This window comes from Humulus lupulus, chromosome 2 (assembly GCF_963169125.1).
Source record: "Humulus lupulus chromosome 2, drHumLupu1.1, whole genome shotgun sequence".
Taxonomy (NCBI): domain Eukaryota; kingdom Viridiplantae; phylum Streptophyta; class Magnoliopsida; order Rosales; family Cannabaceae; genus Humulus; species Humulus lupulus.
In genome coordinates this window covers 161882016-161899062 of record NC_084794.1, presented here as the reverse complement: position 1 = coordinate 161899062, position 17047 = coordinate 161882016, and the positions used below count along the sequence as shown (strand labels likewise).

Sequence of the window (17047 nt, the reverse complement as noted above, 5' to 3'; positions counted from 1 at the left end):
TTTGAGACATGTGGTCTGAGGTGGTCCTAGGGAGCGGATTAGCGAAATAGTCACAACGGGGTCAAATACCTAGCTCGAGGAGAACCGAGGAGTATTTTGGGAATGTAATATGTATTCAAAGTTGAACGGGTAACAAGTAATTATTTATCAATTATTTGGGTATGTCGGGATTAATTGGAAATTTATAGGACTACTTGAGGATTAACGAGATATGTGGCAAAAGACAAAATTTCCCTTGAGGGACTTTGAAAGAGATTTAGCCCTAGGGCCATTTAGGTCATTTCTTACCAAAAGTAGTCACCTAGTCACTCTTTCCTTCAGCTATAGGAAACCTCAAAAATAGATTAAACCAAAGGCAATTAGTTCTCTCTCTCTCTCTCTCTCTCTCTCTCTCTCTCTCTCTCTCTCTCTCTCTCTCTCTCTCTCTCTCTCTCTCTCTCTCTCTCTCTCTCTCTCTCTCTCTCTCATTGCATTGAGGTGTTTTTGAATTTTGAGGAGAAAAGGCTCAAAACTTGAAGGATTGAAGTTAGAACTTGGGCATAGGCAGCTTGGGGTATGCAGCTTGATAGATTAAAGGTAAGAATCCTCTGTGTTTCCTTGTAATTCTTTATGTTTTGAGGTGTTCTTGAGTCTTGAAGCTCAAGTTGATTTTGAGTTTTTGTTAGAGTTTCGAGTGAGTTTAGGGCTAGGGTATTGATGGTATTATTGTACTGATAATGTTCTGGGATTGAGTTTTGATGTTGGGTTATGTTTGGGATGATTTTTAGTAAGGTTTTGGCTAAGGAAAAATAGGAAAATTTGGGTTCAAAAGGTCGCACCGCAACCCGTGTGAACCCAGGGCCTAGGTGGGGTTATGTTTTGGAGGCGTACCGCAACTCTCTTGGTGTAACGACCCAAATTCGCTAATAAGGCTTAAGGGCCTTGATTATTATGCCGGGAGGGCATAAATGGGATAAGAGTGAATACTATTGACTTAAATGTGTGAATACGTGATTAGTGATAATTATATGATAATTAATGATATTATGTGATACTAAGAATATTTATGTGATATATGTGAGAACCACATTATTATGTGGCCAGGTTCTTAGAGCACAACTCGAGACGATCTTGGGGGCAGATAGCAGGAAAAGTCACAACGGGGCTTAAGATATGACTTTGGGCAAGTCAGAGGTATTTTAGGTATCGGGTAGCAATTTGGACTATCGGGTCATGGAAATAAATATGTGGAGATATATTTGAGGTTAAGATGTCTAGGCAGGAATATTGGGGGATTTTACCGTTTTGGCCCCGGGGACGGTTCCGGCACCCCGAGCCTTGGGATTAGTTTAACAAGTAAGACAAAGGTTAGGAAGCCTTTAGGGAAAAAAAATAAACCGACCTAAATTCTACTCAGTTGGTTACTCTCACTCTCACTCTTAAGAAAAACAAAGGGAACTAACTAGAAGCACTCAAGGGAATTGGGGATTGGAGCTGAAGAATTGCTGGAAGTTTAGAGGGATTCAAGAGTAATCTTGAGGCTTAGCTAAGTGATTAAACCAGGACTGAATCAAGACTAAGGTAAGGGTAATCCCTGTGTTTTTCTGAAGTTTGACCTTGTGTACCAACTGGTTATTGAGGTGTTGTTCAATTGATAATTAGGGTGGAATTGAGCTGGGGAAATCCTTGGAATCAGCTGGGTTTTTGGCTAAGGGAAGGGTTCAATCAAGAAGGTAAGATTTGTTTCATGAATTGATGATTTGAGTTTGAGTCTTGGCTGGTTAGTTTTGGGTGTTTGAGTTCTTGGTTTCTGAAATTAAAAAGGGAATTCTAGTGTGTGTTGGGCTGAGTTTTCTGTGGAATTGTTTTGTTTAAGTTATGTTAAAATGTTGGGATTGTTGGGTGTTGAAGTAGGGAGTTTAGGGGTGGTTTTAGCTGAGGTTTTGAGCATTGAAATGATGGGTTTTCTGGGTTCGAAGGGAAGAGCCGCGGCTCTGTTCTAGAGCGTTGCGGCCCTAGGATGAAAAAGGGCCAAGGAGGCTCGGCCATAGGAGGGCGTCGCGGCGCCCAAAGCAGGGGCCGCGGCGCGTGTTTTGTTTAAGATGGCAATGGTTCTGTTTTGAGGCTAGGGCCACGTCTAAGCCTCAAGGGCCGCGGCTAAGCCTCAAGGGTCGCAGCCCGTGGTTGTACACATGAACTTTTGAGGGTTTTAGGCACGAGAATGTGGTCTAGTATGCCCGGGATTGATTTCACCACCGTGCTTGGCGGAATTCGGATCCCCAGGAGTTAGTTTGGTAACCGAAAACCTACATTTGAGTATTAATGGAACCCTATACTTTGGTTGTGACTAGGTGATAAAGGCTTAGGCCCAGGAACGGATCATGCTTGAGGGGCGTTGCTCGTAATTCAATAACCGTACAGACTAAAGGTAAGAAAACTACACCCGGTTGAATATTTGAACGGGACTAAGGGCTCCCTAATATAAATGATTGAAAGAATGGTATTATGCCATGTAAATTGTAACCAACGGCCTAAGCGAGCCACGGTTAACTTGTGTGATTGGCACGGCTCGGACACTGGTATCCGAGGACAGCTTATTATGTACTGAGCTCGGTTTAAGCGGGCCAAAGTCAGTGGGATAAACAGAGGTTGCGGCCTAAGGTGTCGGCCCTGGAATTTGTGTAAAGTGAATGTTATACTTGACTATAGATTAGATTGTGGAATAGTCTGTGCGTGGTTGCGGTTGCTTGTATCTCAAAGTATGCTTTTGTGCTATGGGTTGAATAATTGAACATTCTTACTAGAATATCTATTTGAGATTGCTATATATGTTGTATATGTTGTTTTCTTGCTGGGCCTCGGCTCACAGGTGCTGCGTGGTGCAGGTAAAGGCAAAGGCAAGGCCGATTAGCCCTGATTGGAGAGCTCTGCAGGGTGAATGTACATGGCAGGCCGCTCAGCCGCCACGGTTGAGGAGATTACAGGGACAAGAGGACCAGTACCTTGTATTTTGCCTTAGTATGGCTAATATTTACTTTTAACTGTTGGGTTTTGTAAACTAGCTTTTAAACACTGACCTGTTGGGGATCCATACTGTAATCTGTTTATAACTTATAAAATGTATCTTTTGAGACCAAAATGTCTTTTAACCCTAGAGCACTTAGATAAATGACACATTTTTAAATTAACGACTTGATTAGCAAGTCTTGCACTTTATAAGTACACAATGTAGCAGTCTTGGCTATCCAGGACGTTACACTGGGGCAAGTCATGGCCCGTGTATTGAATTCCAGACAGGGGGCTTTCTATCTAGGAGGCGCGCTGCGACCCTTAGGGGCCCGCTTAGGCAACTTTGGCCAGGAGGGTTTTAAGCATGGGAACCCAAACTTAAGGGCTACGGAAGGATTCTACTACCCAGTTTAGTAGAATTCAAGGTCCTGGAGGCTAGTATATTATTCTGAAGCTTCTAATTGATTTAAATCGTGATAACTATTTATTATTACGTTGTGACTAGGTTTTACCGCAAGGCTCTGGATTAGGGATCGTGCTCGAGATCACCTTGTGTTGTCTGCTCGAGACTCAAGGTAAGAATAATGTCTGTGCCCATAGAGCTACATTGTGCTTAGTGATATGTGTATTGTTTGTAACTATCGTGTCATACATGTGTTTTTGATGGAACAGCAAAGGTTGGGAGCGGCGAAGGCCGGGAACAAAAAAGGTTGGGAGTGGCAAAGGCCGGGATTGGCATTAAGCATACTGAATGTAGTCTTCCAGGGCGAGACCCTCTAAGGGTGTTGTACTCATCCGCTCTGTTAAGACCGTGGACTTGGTAACGCACCCTGATCGACGAAGGCCATTGTTGTGCTGCTATGTTGCTGTGCTGTTGTGCTGATATGCTGTTGTGAATTCAGATAGGAATTTGTAGATTATTTGACATGTTTGATTAGTTAAGAATTTGTTAAAATAAATTATTATATGTTGTGTTGTGAAGTTTTCTTGCTAGGCCTCAGGTCACGGGTGCTCTGTGGTACATGGCATGGAGCGGTGTGTACATGTTTGGCCTACCTGGCCGCCACAACTAGGATTGTTTTCAGGAATATGTTATAAACGTTTAGTTTTGTCGCTTAGGTCGACTGTGTACTAACTTTTGAGTTGTAAATATATTTTAAAACAATGTTTTTGGATCCCAATGAAACACTTTTATAATTTTAATGAATGTTCAAACCATTTTATACTTAAATTTTGTTAAATGATCCTTTTCTTGATTTAATCACACTTTTTTTTTCTAAAACAATGATTATCGAGCTAATGGCACATTTTAAAACCACATGGTAACGACTCTAGGGTAGTAGGGCGTTACAGTCTCATTTTCTAGGAAGTGGAGATTATTTGTTTGGCGGATCATCTGTGATAGGGGATTGGTGGCTGGGTGAACCATAAGTTGTTTAGGTTATTTTTTCAATTGACTTTATGATTCTTTTTTCTTCCCTTTGTCTATTATTTGTCGTTGACTTTTCCAATCATTCGTCTTAATCGCACAACATAATCCTCTTGTGTAGATCCAGCGATAGGAAAAGGCTGGGAGGCTTTGGATATTGTCGCAAACTGCCATGAGATTGGTGTTGTAGACATCTTGAAGGGGACTAAACTACCCAAATTTCTTGGGGAAGGAGCCTTTGTTGACTCTTGTTGACAAAAGCAGGTCTTGAGAGAATCATATTGAGCTTTTAGGCTTTCATTTTTGCTTCTTTTGCTAATAAAACTGATATAGGGACAAAGTTGGCTTCTATGATGGCCAGAAGTTCTTCATGAGTTTTCTGGACTTTTGCGGTGAGTTTGTCAATGTCAGTAGTCTGTGATTGCTTAAATGTCATCTCTATTCTAGTATTTTGTAACTTGACCTATTTTACAATTCTGTTTTGGACAACCATATTTTCTGATTGCTAGTTCAGTACTTCTTTTGGTGGAGAAACTTTCTTGAATGACCCATCAAGCATTCCTGATTATGGGAAACATAATCTTTGGTTGGTGAGAAACAATACCTTGGTCTTCTTGCTTGTCAAATTTTCTGAGAGGAGGAAAGTTTGACTCATAATTAGTAGAAATCATCATATAAGCTTGTTGAATCTGTTGGAATTAATTTTGAGTGGGAAAATTTTCTCCATGATGTCTCATCCACTTTGCTACTTTATTATAGCATGACAAGATGGTCTGTTAAGAAGCCAGAGGTGGAGACTTTTATATGTCCAGCAAGTTGGTTCTAGAATGGGATCAAAAAAGTCTTTAGGGGCAAAATATTTTACAACATAGTCAAATTTTTCCAGAAGGCTTGCCAAAAACCCATATTTCCCTTTCTCCTTTTTCTAACCGCTACTTAAGTCGTTTTCCTAAACTAGCAAGCATTTTGGGAGATCCTTTTTTGTTTTTAGATAGTTTTTTTAGTCACATACATCCCAATATTTGTGTCCATCCAAAGATTTAAAAGCATAAATAGGGTTTCCTTGAGAATCAAAGGAATAGATTTCCACATCAGTTAGCATGACAGAAGTCGTTATGTACTGGGTGGTGAGACAATAGAGAGTTTTTGTTTGAGTAAGTCAAAGACTATTTTGACAAAGCCATCTTTTTTTTTTATGATAAGATGGTTCAGTCAGAGTCTGGACATGTTTCTGAGGTTGGTTAAGCATCTCATAATTTGTTATCCACGAACTAGGCAAGATTTTCATAAGATCATATGTAGAAATATGCCTTGTAATATGAGTTCATGTAGGGACTTGGGTAGAGTCTACCGAGACCAGCAATTCATCTTCAACTGTTGGCAGTGACAAATCCAAAGCATGATCTTGTAGTCTATATGCCATCTGGTAGTAAAGACTAGCTCTTGTAGAGGTGAGGTCTTGGTCAATTCCAGCCAGTTGGACTTTTACTTTGAAGGCATCAACCAATCGATTTTCCCTGAGATACATATTAAAATTAGGGAATGGTATAGTTATTACTCTTCTTGAATTTAATGTTGTCTTTATGGTTGCAATGCTAGCATGCTGATATTTCCTCATTTTAGTGTCTAGTAGACCCATCTGACAACAGATCGGTAAACCTTTTATGCCACGAAGGGTATCAGAGCCATATTTCATTCTATTCTACTGAAGAATCTCTACTTTTGTTCATGGACACTGAATCTTCCAGTTCATCTAGTTCTAATACTCCCATTATATCTCCTATTTCACTTACTCCTTCACCGTTTTTTCGCAAGTCTACAGCAAGTAAACTTGATTTTCTTTACAAACTCACATATGTTTCTGAAGAAAACAAGATAATTTCTGAAAGTCTCCCTCTAATCAACCTATACTAGGTCTTCCCAAAATCTTCCACTTTCTTTACCCGATCCATTAAAGCACTCATCAAACCCTCCTATACAACCCCAAAAGAATACATTCAAGCCTCCAAATTCAGCGAGTGCCAATTGAGACCGACCCCTAAGGTCCAGTTCGTCACTTTGCAAATCTCTCCTGAACTTATCCCTCAGTTATAGGGATACACCCATATTTATTTTGGTGGCATATGTTTAGCTTGTAGTAGGAAATGTAGTAGGAAGGAATCATGCTATTCGAAAAAAAGATGATCATTGGACAATCCCAAATTGAATTTTTGGGAATAAAGTTATTCCAAGGCCAATATGAGGTCCAACATCATATAGCCCAAGTATTACTCAATTTTCCTGAAGAAAACTTCACAAAGGTTCAAATCCAATAGTTCTTAGGAATTGTCAATTATCTACGGGACTTTGTCCCCAGGCTTTCGAAGATGACAAGACCACTCAGTGACATGCTTAAAAAATAGGCTCCACAATGGTCACAAGAGCAAATTGTAGCAATCAAAAGATCAAAAGAGGTAATGCAGACCCTACCACCTTTACAGATTCCATCTACGGGGAAAATAATTTTACAAACAGACGCTAGTGATCGCTATTGGGGAGCTGTTCTACTTGAACAAGACCTGACAGGGAAAAGGAAGATATGTGAATACAAGAGTGGCCACTTCAAAGATTCTCAACACCATTATTATTCTACCCTAAAATAATTAATGGTGATAAAGATGAGGATTATGAAATTGGAGTTCCATCTAATTGGTCATCATTTCTTGGTACAAATAGACTTTGTCGCTTCTAAAGGAATGCTCAGTCTAATGAAGTACAAAACAACAAATGCTCAACTTTTAAGATTGGCAGTTTGGTTTGATAAGTATTCCTGTGAAATAAAACAAATCCATGGCAAAGACAATACTATAGCCGATTTCTTATCCAGACCACCCCCTGCTATATATATAGCCTCTGAATATTCAACACAGATCATCCCTTTTATCTCTAAAAAATTAGTATACACTATTTCGATCATATTATTGATGTCTTCTTCCTCTTCTCCAAAAAACAATCAATCTTTTCCCCGAGACGCAAAATACATCTTTTCAAAAAGGTCCCAAAAATTAGCACAAGAAAGAGCCACCCACAGAGCAATCTTTCTCCAAAATTTCCTTATTTCCAAACATGGGCCTTCCATCAAACATGATTTCATAATCCATCTGAAATATCATTTTGCTCATATCCTACCTCTCAAAGATGCTATCTTTACACCAAAACAATTAGCTCACTTTTTCTGGTGTTTGGCAAGTGTTTTCACAACAGCTATCGAGGTATAAACCATGGCTCTTCATACGTTGATCCAATAATTCCTGGATCAAGAAATATTCAAGCTAGCATATCAAGTCCAAATTGATATTTTGTCCTGGTTCGTCGCATTAGAAGAATGGAAGGAAGTCCTCTCAACTGAATGGAAACAGGTCCATATTGGTAAACCTACTTTTGTCTACCCACTAAGACCAAATGTTGCCAACATGATGCATTGTGATACTATTCTCTTCCTTAGACTCAATGCCAGACTTGATAAGGGAAATAATATTGTCTGTAATCCAACATTTGAAGTCTATGGGTCAAGAGAAGAACCATTGTTTGGTCTTGTTGACCAAGAATACACGAATGTCCAGAAGATTTTATTTGAGAATAATCAAACTATTCCCTCTGAGTTATGGCCCAAGCCAGAAGATAATGCTCATTGGGAAATGTTTCCTTTTGACTACACTCACAAGATAATAAGAGGTCTTGAAGCCGTCCACATTATAGAAAACAAGACAACCCAGGCTCAAGCCCAAGAAACACTAAAGCAAAACTATACATCACTGTACAAGATGACCGACGCTGAAGGGGTACTTTTGCGAAAAAGTAATTATTTTGAAGACTCATAGGACCCGTATGCCGACACTCAGTATCCACAAGATCCTTATCTCTTCTACTACACAGGAAAATAATGGGACACCGTGTACAATGAATATGACGCCTGCCCTCTAGCTGGAAGCGATGACGATCAAGAACCAACAAGATGGAACCCACTCCATGAGGATCCAAAGTTCGACTCTGAATATGGCGCCAACCATGAAGCAATAACTAAATGAGCATCTGTGCTTATCTCTGGTTTTACTTTTCTGATTTTCTTTATGTTTTGTCTAAGAGAATCTTCTCTTCTATTTTTTTAAGTAGGATAAGAAAAGGTTTGTCCAGCTATCCAGCTTTAGTTTGATAGGATAATTTCATATTTGTCGGTTTGTGTCTTGGGTTTGGCTATTTAAGGCCATCTCCTATCCTTTTGTAAAGCAAGAAATTACGAAATAATAAAATAAAAGAGTGTTTCCTATCGAAAATATTTTTCTAAACTCTTTCATCAGAGATTTTTGAAGTAGAGAAAGTGTGCATTATGGATCATATCTAAAGCAACTATTGTTATGAGTTAAATTAACTTTCATGTTAGTTAACTTAGCAATCTATCATTTATGATTGTAAGTCACGAAGTTTGAATTGTAAGTTGTGGAGGCCCTTGTTAGAAAATTGGTAGGATATTAATAGGAGGGTTGTTTAGCTTATAGCATGGACCCTAATGGAGAAACGATACAAAATTCAACTGCGGCTATGGAAATTAATCGAAAGATTAATACAAAAGTTCAACTCATTATGTTGCACCTATTGTTGACTCATTATAATCATGCACAAAAAGAGGGAACACATATGAAAACCACTTTTATTTTCATGAATACATCACAAAAACTTTACTTTTTATTTTTATTTTTTATTATATAGAGCTATTGGATTTTATTATGATGTATAATTGTTAGTTTAATGTGTTAAATTATTTGGCAATAGGTATAAACCACCCACATCGCACTGCATTTTTTGTTGTGATGTGGTGCGGTTTAAGATCTATGTGGTGAAGGTACGATTTAGAAAATTGCTCAAACTACATATTGTTGTGCGATCCATAGATTTTAGTATGGTTTTAGAGCTCAACAACTTAATTATGTATTTGGTTCAAAACAATAGTTAATTGTGGCTAAACTACACAAACTTTATAGTTTGTTACACTTATATACCCAAACTTTTTTTTACGGCAAAACTACCCATACAGTTAGAATAGTGTGCCATTACTACCCACCCTTAATGGTGTTAAGTTTCTATTGGAGTTAATTACGGCTAAACTATCCAAACTTCATGACTTGTTACACTTAAATACCAAAAAAAAAAATTTGACAAAATTACCCAGCAGTTAAAATTTATATAAATTAATTTTAAATTATGAAAAATAACAACATATATATAAAATATAAAAAAAAAATAACCTGGATTAAATCTAAAATTAAAATAGTTTACTTAATAAAAATCTTAATGAAAAAAAAATAACTAAAAAAATTAAAATAGAAGAAAATGATTAAAAAATATTGAAAAAACTTATCAACAATTTTTATAAATATAATAGGAATATTTGCGGCATAAGTACCCAATGTTTGGGTTTTGTACGCGGCATAGACCCAATATTTATTTTTAGTGGCAAAAGTACTCAAAGTCAGTAAAACTGTAATTCCGTCAGCCTCCTCCGTTAGGTTCCGTTTCATGATAACTGGACCAACACGTGTCACTTCATGATTGGTCCAACTCAATAATATTTTAAAAATAATTATGATTTGGACCAATAAAAACGTAACACGTGTCTGCCTAATGGAGGAGACTAACGGAATTACAGTTTTACTGACTTTGGGTACTTTTGCCACTAAAAATAAACATTAGGTCTATGCCGCGTACAAAACTCAAACATTGGGTACTTATGCCGCAATTATCCCAATATAATATGGTATGGACGAATAACTCAATTTTATAAAAATTATATTAATATATATATATATATATATGACTATGTGATTTCTTTTCCTTTTATTTTTTCTTAAACAATTTCTTAAAGTTTTCTTTTTTCTTTTCTAATAGGTTTTTTTTTATATAATATCTGCTTTTTTTTGTTACAATATTTTTCATTTTGTTTCTTTCCTAGTAATTTTGTTCCAATTAATTTAAGTATTTTAAAAATTAAAATATATTTTTAATAATTTTTTAGTTAAAAGTTTTTTTAGCTATTAGTTTTGCTTAAATTTTTTTCATTAAAAATATTTTTTTATTAAATAAATATATTTTTTAATTTTAGATTTAATTTATGCTATTATATACATATTTATATTATTTTAGTTATTTTTCATAATTTAAAATCAATTTAAGTTAAAATTTTAGCTAGTTGAATAGTTTTGACGTAAAATAAAATATTTGGGTATTTAAGTGTAACAAATTATAAAATTTGAGTAGTTTAGCTGTAATTAATCCCAGCGAAAACTTAATACCATTAAGGATGGGTAATAACGGTGCACTGTTTTAATTGTTTAGGTAATTTTGTCATAATTGTTTTTTTTTTGTATTTAAATGTAACAAATCACAAAATTTGAGTAATTTAGCTGCAATTAACCCTCAACAAAATAATAATTTAAAAAAATCCACTAGAGATCTGATTTAAGATTGATAGAGTTACCAGCTTGATAAGAGTCTTACATGAATAAAAGTGTGGATACTAAAATAAATATAAGAACATGAACTCACTAATTGTCTATTAGATTTATCAATTGTAACTTAATTATAAATGTTTATCAATTAACCTATAAATTATTAGCAAATATCATGCACTTACATTAGATTTTAGTGTTGGAACTCTAGATGAAGTTAATTCATCCACCTAATAACAATAAAACGACGATAATAATTGAAATAATAGAAGTAAATATAATGATACTTACTGTGGAGTACACTTGATTGGCTCTTTCTTCAACGTTTGCAAAACTTCCCAAGAACTTGATCCACTCCGCTCTCTGTCGTTCACAATTTGTAAACATAAAAACACCTAATTTTCGTAAGTGCTTCAAAATGTTCATTATAAACTACAAAGAAGTTAATATGCTTATACATATATGATGTTAATATTATTAGTTACACCACCATATAATTATATCAATAGTACTACCAATTTTTAAAATTCTTTAAACCATGATGATATAATTTTTTTAGAATTCTTTTTGTTAGAACTAATAAATTAATAAAGCTTCCGGTAGAATTATAGATTTTTTTTATTAATTAAAATGTCACATAGCATTTTGTGTGGTCACAAATCTATTCCCCTTGACTTAATGATAAAATTACACTAGCTCATTTCAATTGATAATAACATTTGTAATAAGATGAGTTGTCATAAAATCAAATTATATATTTGTATATATAAAAAGTGTGTATTTAATTTTTTGTTAATTTTAAATATTTAACAAAATTTATTTTTAAAAACTAATTAAAAATAAATATTTATTCATTATATTAATGTAAATTCAAATATTAAAAATATAATTCTTATAATAATATTTAATACAAAACTAGATATTTAATAATTATATTAATATAAATTTAAATATATAAAATATAATTATTATAATAATATATAATATAAAACTTGATATTTAATAATTATAAATTCAAATGTTAAAAAATATTATTATAATAATAATAATATATAATATATAATGCTTATTTTTATAAAATTTTGGTGGAATAAATATTTAGTAATTTTATTAATATAAATTCAAATATTATAAAATATCATTATTATAATAATATATAATATATAATCTTAATTTTGATTAAAAATTTTATCATTTATATTTAAAAAGAAAATTTGTTATATTTTATTACTTAATCTAACTTATATAAATATATTCATATTAAATAACAAAAAATATTATAAAATCATCATATATAATTGTCGTGTGTTCACAAATGGTATGTTTGTGTAACTATATAAGAAATTAAAATAATATTTTTCTTTTATCAAGAATAAACAAGTTTCTTCTCCGATTATTGATGTGTGATATTTGAATAATATCATAAATAATTTGTACTTTAAATAAGATAATTTGTATTCTAAAAGATTATCATATTATTATTATTATTATTATTATTATTTAATCATATGCAATATTTTAGTTAATACTATGCAAACCTTTTACACCTAGTATATATACATACTATAAATATATTGTATAAAATTATAGGGTGATTAAAAATTTCAATTGTTGAAATGAGATCCAATAAAAAAGAATTAGATCCGCACAATTTTTATCAAATACATAAATATATCACTTTGATAAGAGTGATGGAGATTGGAATATGTGTCATAAAATATACCATTATATATTTATGTAAATCTAGTACTGCATTAGCTCCACAAAAATTATTTCTAAAAATTTCTTTCTTATTTTAGTCATTTTTTTTCCATTAACAGTCTTATAATTTATTTTGTCCAAGATAAGGATTCTACTAGAACATAACAGCTCTCTGAATGGCTACTCTAAATTAGTCCAAAAGTAAAAAAAAAAAAAAACTGAGAGGCTTATTATTATCTTTATTGGCTCCTTTAAATATTTATCCATTATAGTTTTGCATTAAAATTAATAATTTCTACACTAAATATAGCTAAGCTTCAATAAATATGTAAATATTATTTTAATATTTTTTTCCTTTCTCTTTTCCATTAGCTAATTTTTTATTATTATTTTTTCTTTTTAAATTTTATTTTTTAACTTTAACTATTAAATAATAACTGTAAATATAATATTTAAATGATGTAAAAGAAAATATAAAGAAGCTGATATAGAATATAATATAAAATTGTGAGGTAAAATAGAAAAAGTTAAGTTTTGATGAGATATTTTAATGAATAGAGTAAAACACCCCCTAGAAGTGCCCTAATTTATGTGTCTATATTATATATAAAAAAGAAAAGTACAAATTAAATAATAAAAATATTAATGGAGAAAAATAACATATGCTAATAAATAATAAATATATTTCTATTTTCATTATACTCTATACTAGAATATATGCTGTGAAAAGGAAAATCAAGTGAAAGAGTGATGATATTTTCTTTTAAAAAAAAAAGTTATTTATTAAAGATTTCGAATATGTAGCATGTTTACTAAAGTGTAATCAGAATATAAATCAATAAAAAAATGAATAAGAATAAAATATGAAAAAATTAAAATTATTATTTGTATTATGTTATTTATTAAAATTATTCAGAAAGAGAATTGGAATCATTTTATGTAGTTTATATCATTAAAAAAAAAATAATCGAAATGTTTAAATTGAATAAAATGCTATTCTTGAAAAATAAAGTAGTTATTTTGTGAGATATATTTTCAAAGCATAATTTTTTTAATTTATAATTTATAAAAAATAAAATAACAAAAATAGAAGTCATTGTCTTTAATGGCATTCCTTAGATAATTGGGGGAGAAACATTCTCATTTTTCCCATTTATCCCTCCAAATTCTCTCATTCCTTAATTTAATAAACATATGAATGAGAATCATTACCACACAAATAATTCTCATTCACTTAAGTAAACATATCATGAGTGATATGTTAACAAGGAGTTTGGAAATCAAAAAAAAAAAGATAGATTGATAATTGATAAAGTGAAGTGAAGTGAAGTGAAACAATAAGAAGCGATAAAATGAAGCGAAAAAGTGAGAAAACTAGATGAAAGACACAACAATATGTGAAAGTAATGAGAGAGAATATGAAGTGTGAAAGTAAAGTTGTAAATGTGGGTCATACTTTTTGACCACGAGTCTGGCACGAGCATTGAGTGACATGCAAAAATATAAGCTTGGACTAGATATGACACGATGTTGTGGATTGTATTAGGCTTAAATGTTAAACATGAAGGCATGATACAACATGGCAACAACGAAAGCATGACAAGTAAGCACGAACAAATTACTTCAAAAATACAACTAGTTAAAAAGCTTGAATTAAGCCCAATAATTTGATATTAATAATAATAATGTTTATTTGTTAATTATATACTCAAGTCCCCATTCTTACTAATTTTTAGTAATAAAATCAATTGAATTTGAATATCAGTTCGAAAATGGGCCACGAAGTTAGTCTGAATTTTAGTTTAGTTTCGAGGTATGTTAATTAGTTTGAGTGTTTGTGGCTGCACCAGGAATTTATTTTATATATATATATATATATCTTTATATTTATATTTATATAATAGTTAAATATAGTATTGAATATGTTTTCTCTGTTTACTAGTATGAAAAATCTGTTTTGAGGATAATTTGGATATGTTTTTAGAGCTTTGATTTTTATTGACCTTCTAGTTTGTTTACGGTTTAATTATGCTATTTGTTTTAATTTGTGAATTTTGTTTCTCTTTTAGTTTGTTTTTAGACTCAAGGTTAAAATATTTTTAGTTTCAATTGAAAAATTATGCATTGTTTGAAAATATATTTACTCTTAAGTAGAGAAATATATTGTAGGACTCTGTTTTTCAAGCTTGCATTGACCTACGTTTTTTAATACATTGATCAGTTTTTTCATTTTTCTTTCAAGTAGCATATTTCACATTTCACAAGCTGACAAGCAAGATTTATGTTTTATTGATATATTGAGAATTTTAACTGATTGTAGACTGGATTAGTTAGATTTTTTGTTTTGTTTACCGAGGTGTCTGGTTTCAACCTAGCTAAGAATATGTAAAAGAAATGTAATTTTCTGCTTGGACTGTAACTAATGTTTTTCTTTTTCTTTTCAGGTCATATGAAGAAAAATGTTGTTCTTCTTGCATTTGTGTTGAAAAAAAAATATACTTCTGAATTTATTTTTCTTTTATGTAGCATAGTTTGCATTGCATAATCTACATTTTAAATTTGTAAATTTATATTATTTTAATTTTAAAAATGATTTTTTTATTGTGATAATCGTGACTTAAGAAATATATTTTGTAATAGAAATTTGTTCTTATTTAGATTTTATTTCATAATGGTAATATTTAAAATTATAAATTTATGAAAATAAGAACAAAATTTTAAAAAGATATAGTTTACATATGACACGTGCACCTATTTAAGGGCAACATATGGACTATTTTGAGTATGACACGTGGACAAATGGGAAGATGCCATGTGAATTGATAGGGAGGTGCACATAGAAAATGGCACGCACAATATGGATAATTAAAAGCTATCACATGGCTTCATGAATTGCCACATGTCATCCTACATGGCAAGCCATACTAGTTGCCACATAGGATGACATGTCATCATCTATATCAATTGATGACTCATCATTCATTACTTAACTAAGTGAGGTCCACATGATCTTTTGCCCTACCAATATGTATAACCGTAGGTGAAGATTCTTTCCCTGTGAACCTTTACCTATCAATCTTTGCTAATTTTGAGATGCCTACCAATAACTTATTTTTACCTACAGTTATATTGGTAGGTAAATACCCTATTTTCTTGTAGTGTATATTTAAAATCCTCGTTCTTACTATATTTTAGTAATAAATCAATTGAGTTTAAAATATTTGTTCAAAAATGGACCTCAAAGTGAGTCTAAATTTGAGTTCGACTATGAAAAAATGGTCGACTCGTATGGGGCTCAACACAGCCCGATATTTGGCCTGAATATTTATAGATAGGTTGACCAGACTTGACCTATTTTTTTTCGAAGGCACGAAAATGTTATAGCTATGTGTGAAAAAAGAAATGAAAGAAATAGTGGAGTGAAAGAATCGGTAGAGGAAAAGTGAATAAAATAAGTAATGAAAAAAACAAATTGTTGTTCGTGATTTCATTATTGGACACGTGGCAGTCATTAAAGAAGTAATTAGGCCCATTGGGAGGATAATGAAGCTCTATAAAGCTTGCCCAAAGCTCCTTAGAGTAAAGTATCCTCATAGCAAGCTGAGTTCCCTATTTTAGGCATGGATGTATCCAAGTGAGGCCACGTTCCGAGGAGCACGCTAGAGGTCCTCCCGTCTTCTGTATCCGATAGTCCTCCAGGTCTTGGAGCTTTGTCCTCGAGCTTGGAAAGAGTGCCATGTCTCAATCATTATAGCCTTGGGTCACCACAAAATTTCTTGACAGCTTTTTGGGAGCCTCGGGTGGTGGCTCCGAGTTCATACACTCGACAATTGGTATTTCCCACAACGCCGCCCAACAAAGGAAAACTTGCAGCTGCATCCTGACAGTGTCAGAGGCGTGTCTCCTGCAACGTTGATGGGGTGCAACCTATGAATTCGCCCCCCTGAGATATGCACGGGCTCATAGTCTTTATTAGAAAATTGTGAGGGTTTAAATAGAAATTAACTCCCCAAATGATTAGGGAATATTTGTAATTAATGATATTAATGACCTTTGACCACTATAAATAAGGCTAGAATACCATTGTAAAAGGGTTGACAACTTTTGTACGCAGAGCAATATATATGCTACATGAGAAACCGTCATTGAAGCTTTCCACCTCAAGCTTCAAGAATTCTAATACAAAAGACTCGTGGAAAATGGTTGTTTTATAACCTGAACCACGTAAAACTTTGGTGTTTATCTTTATTATTTTCTTTAAGTTCTATTATTAGGTTGATAGCGAAAAAGACAGTCAACATTTTGGTGCTATCATTGAGAGCTTGAAGAAACAGTCATGGTGACCACTCGTGGAAACGCCCTAGACGACGCGGCTCCTCCCATCAGAGCTGAAGGGGAAGAAACCAACCACCCACCTCTGCACGATTTCCCGAAGATGGTGCAAAAA

General features: G+C 33.1%; 1 protein-coding gene across 1 annotated transcript in view; it reads right to left on the bottom strand.

Moving 5' to 3' along the window:
• The window catches only part of LOC133818667 (uncharacterized), a 73661-nt gene that overhangs the window by 38276 nt on the left and 18338 nt on the right, over positions 1 to 17047 (bottom strand). The window contains exon 5 of the mRNA XM_062251682.1: positions 11191 to 11262. Coding sequence (XP_062107666.1) covers positions 11191 to 11262 — 72 coding nt within the window. The remainder of the gene's footprint in view (positions 1 to 11190; positions 11263 to 17047) is intronic.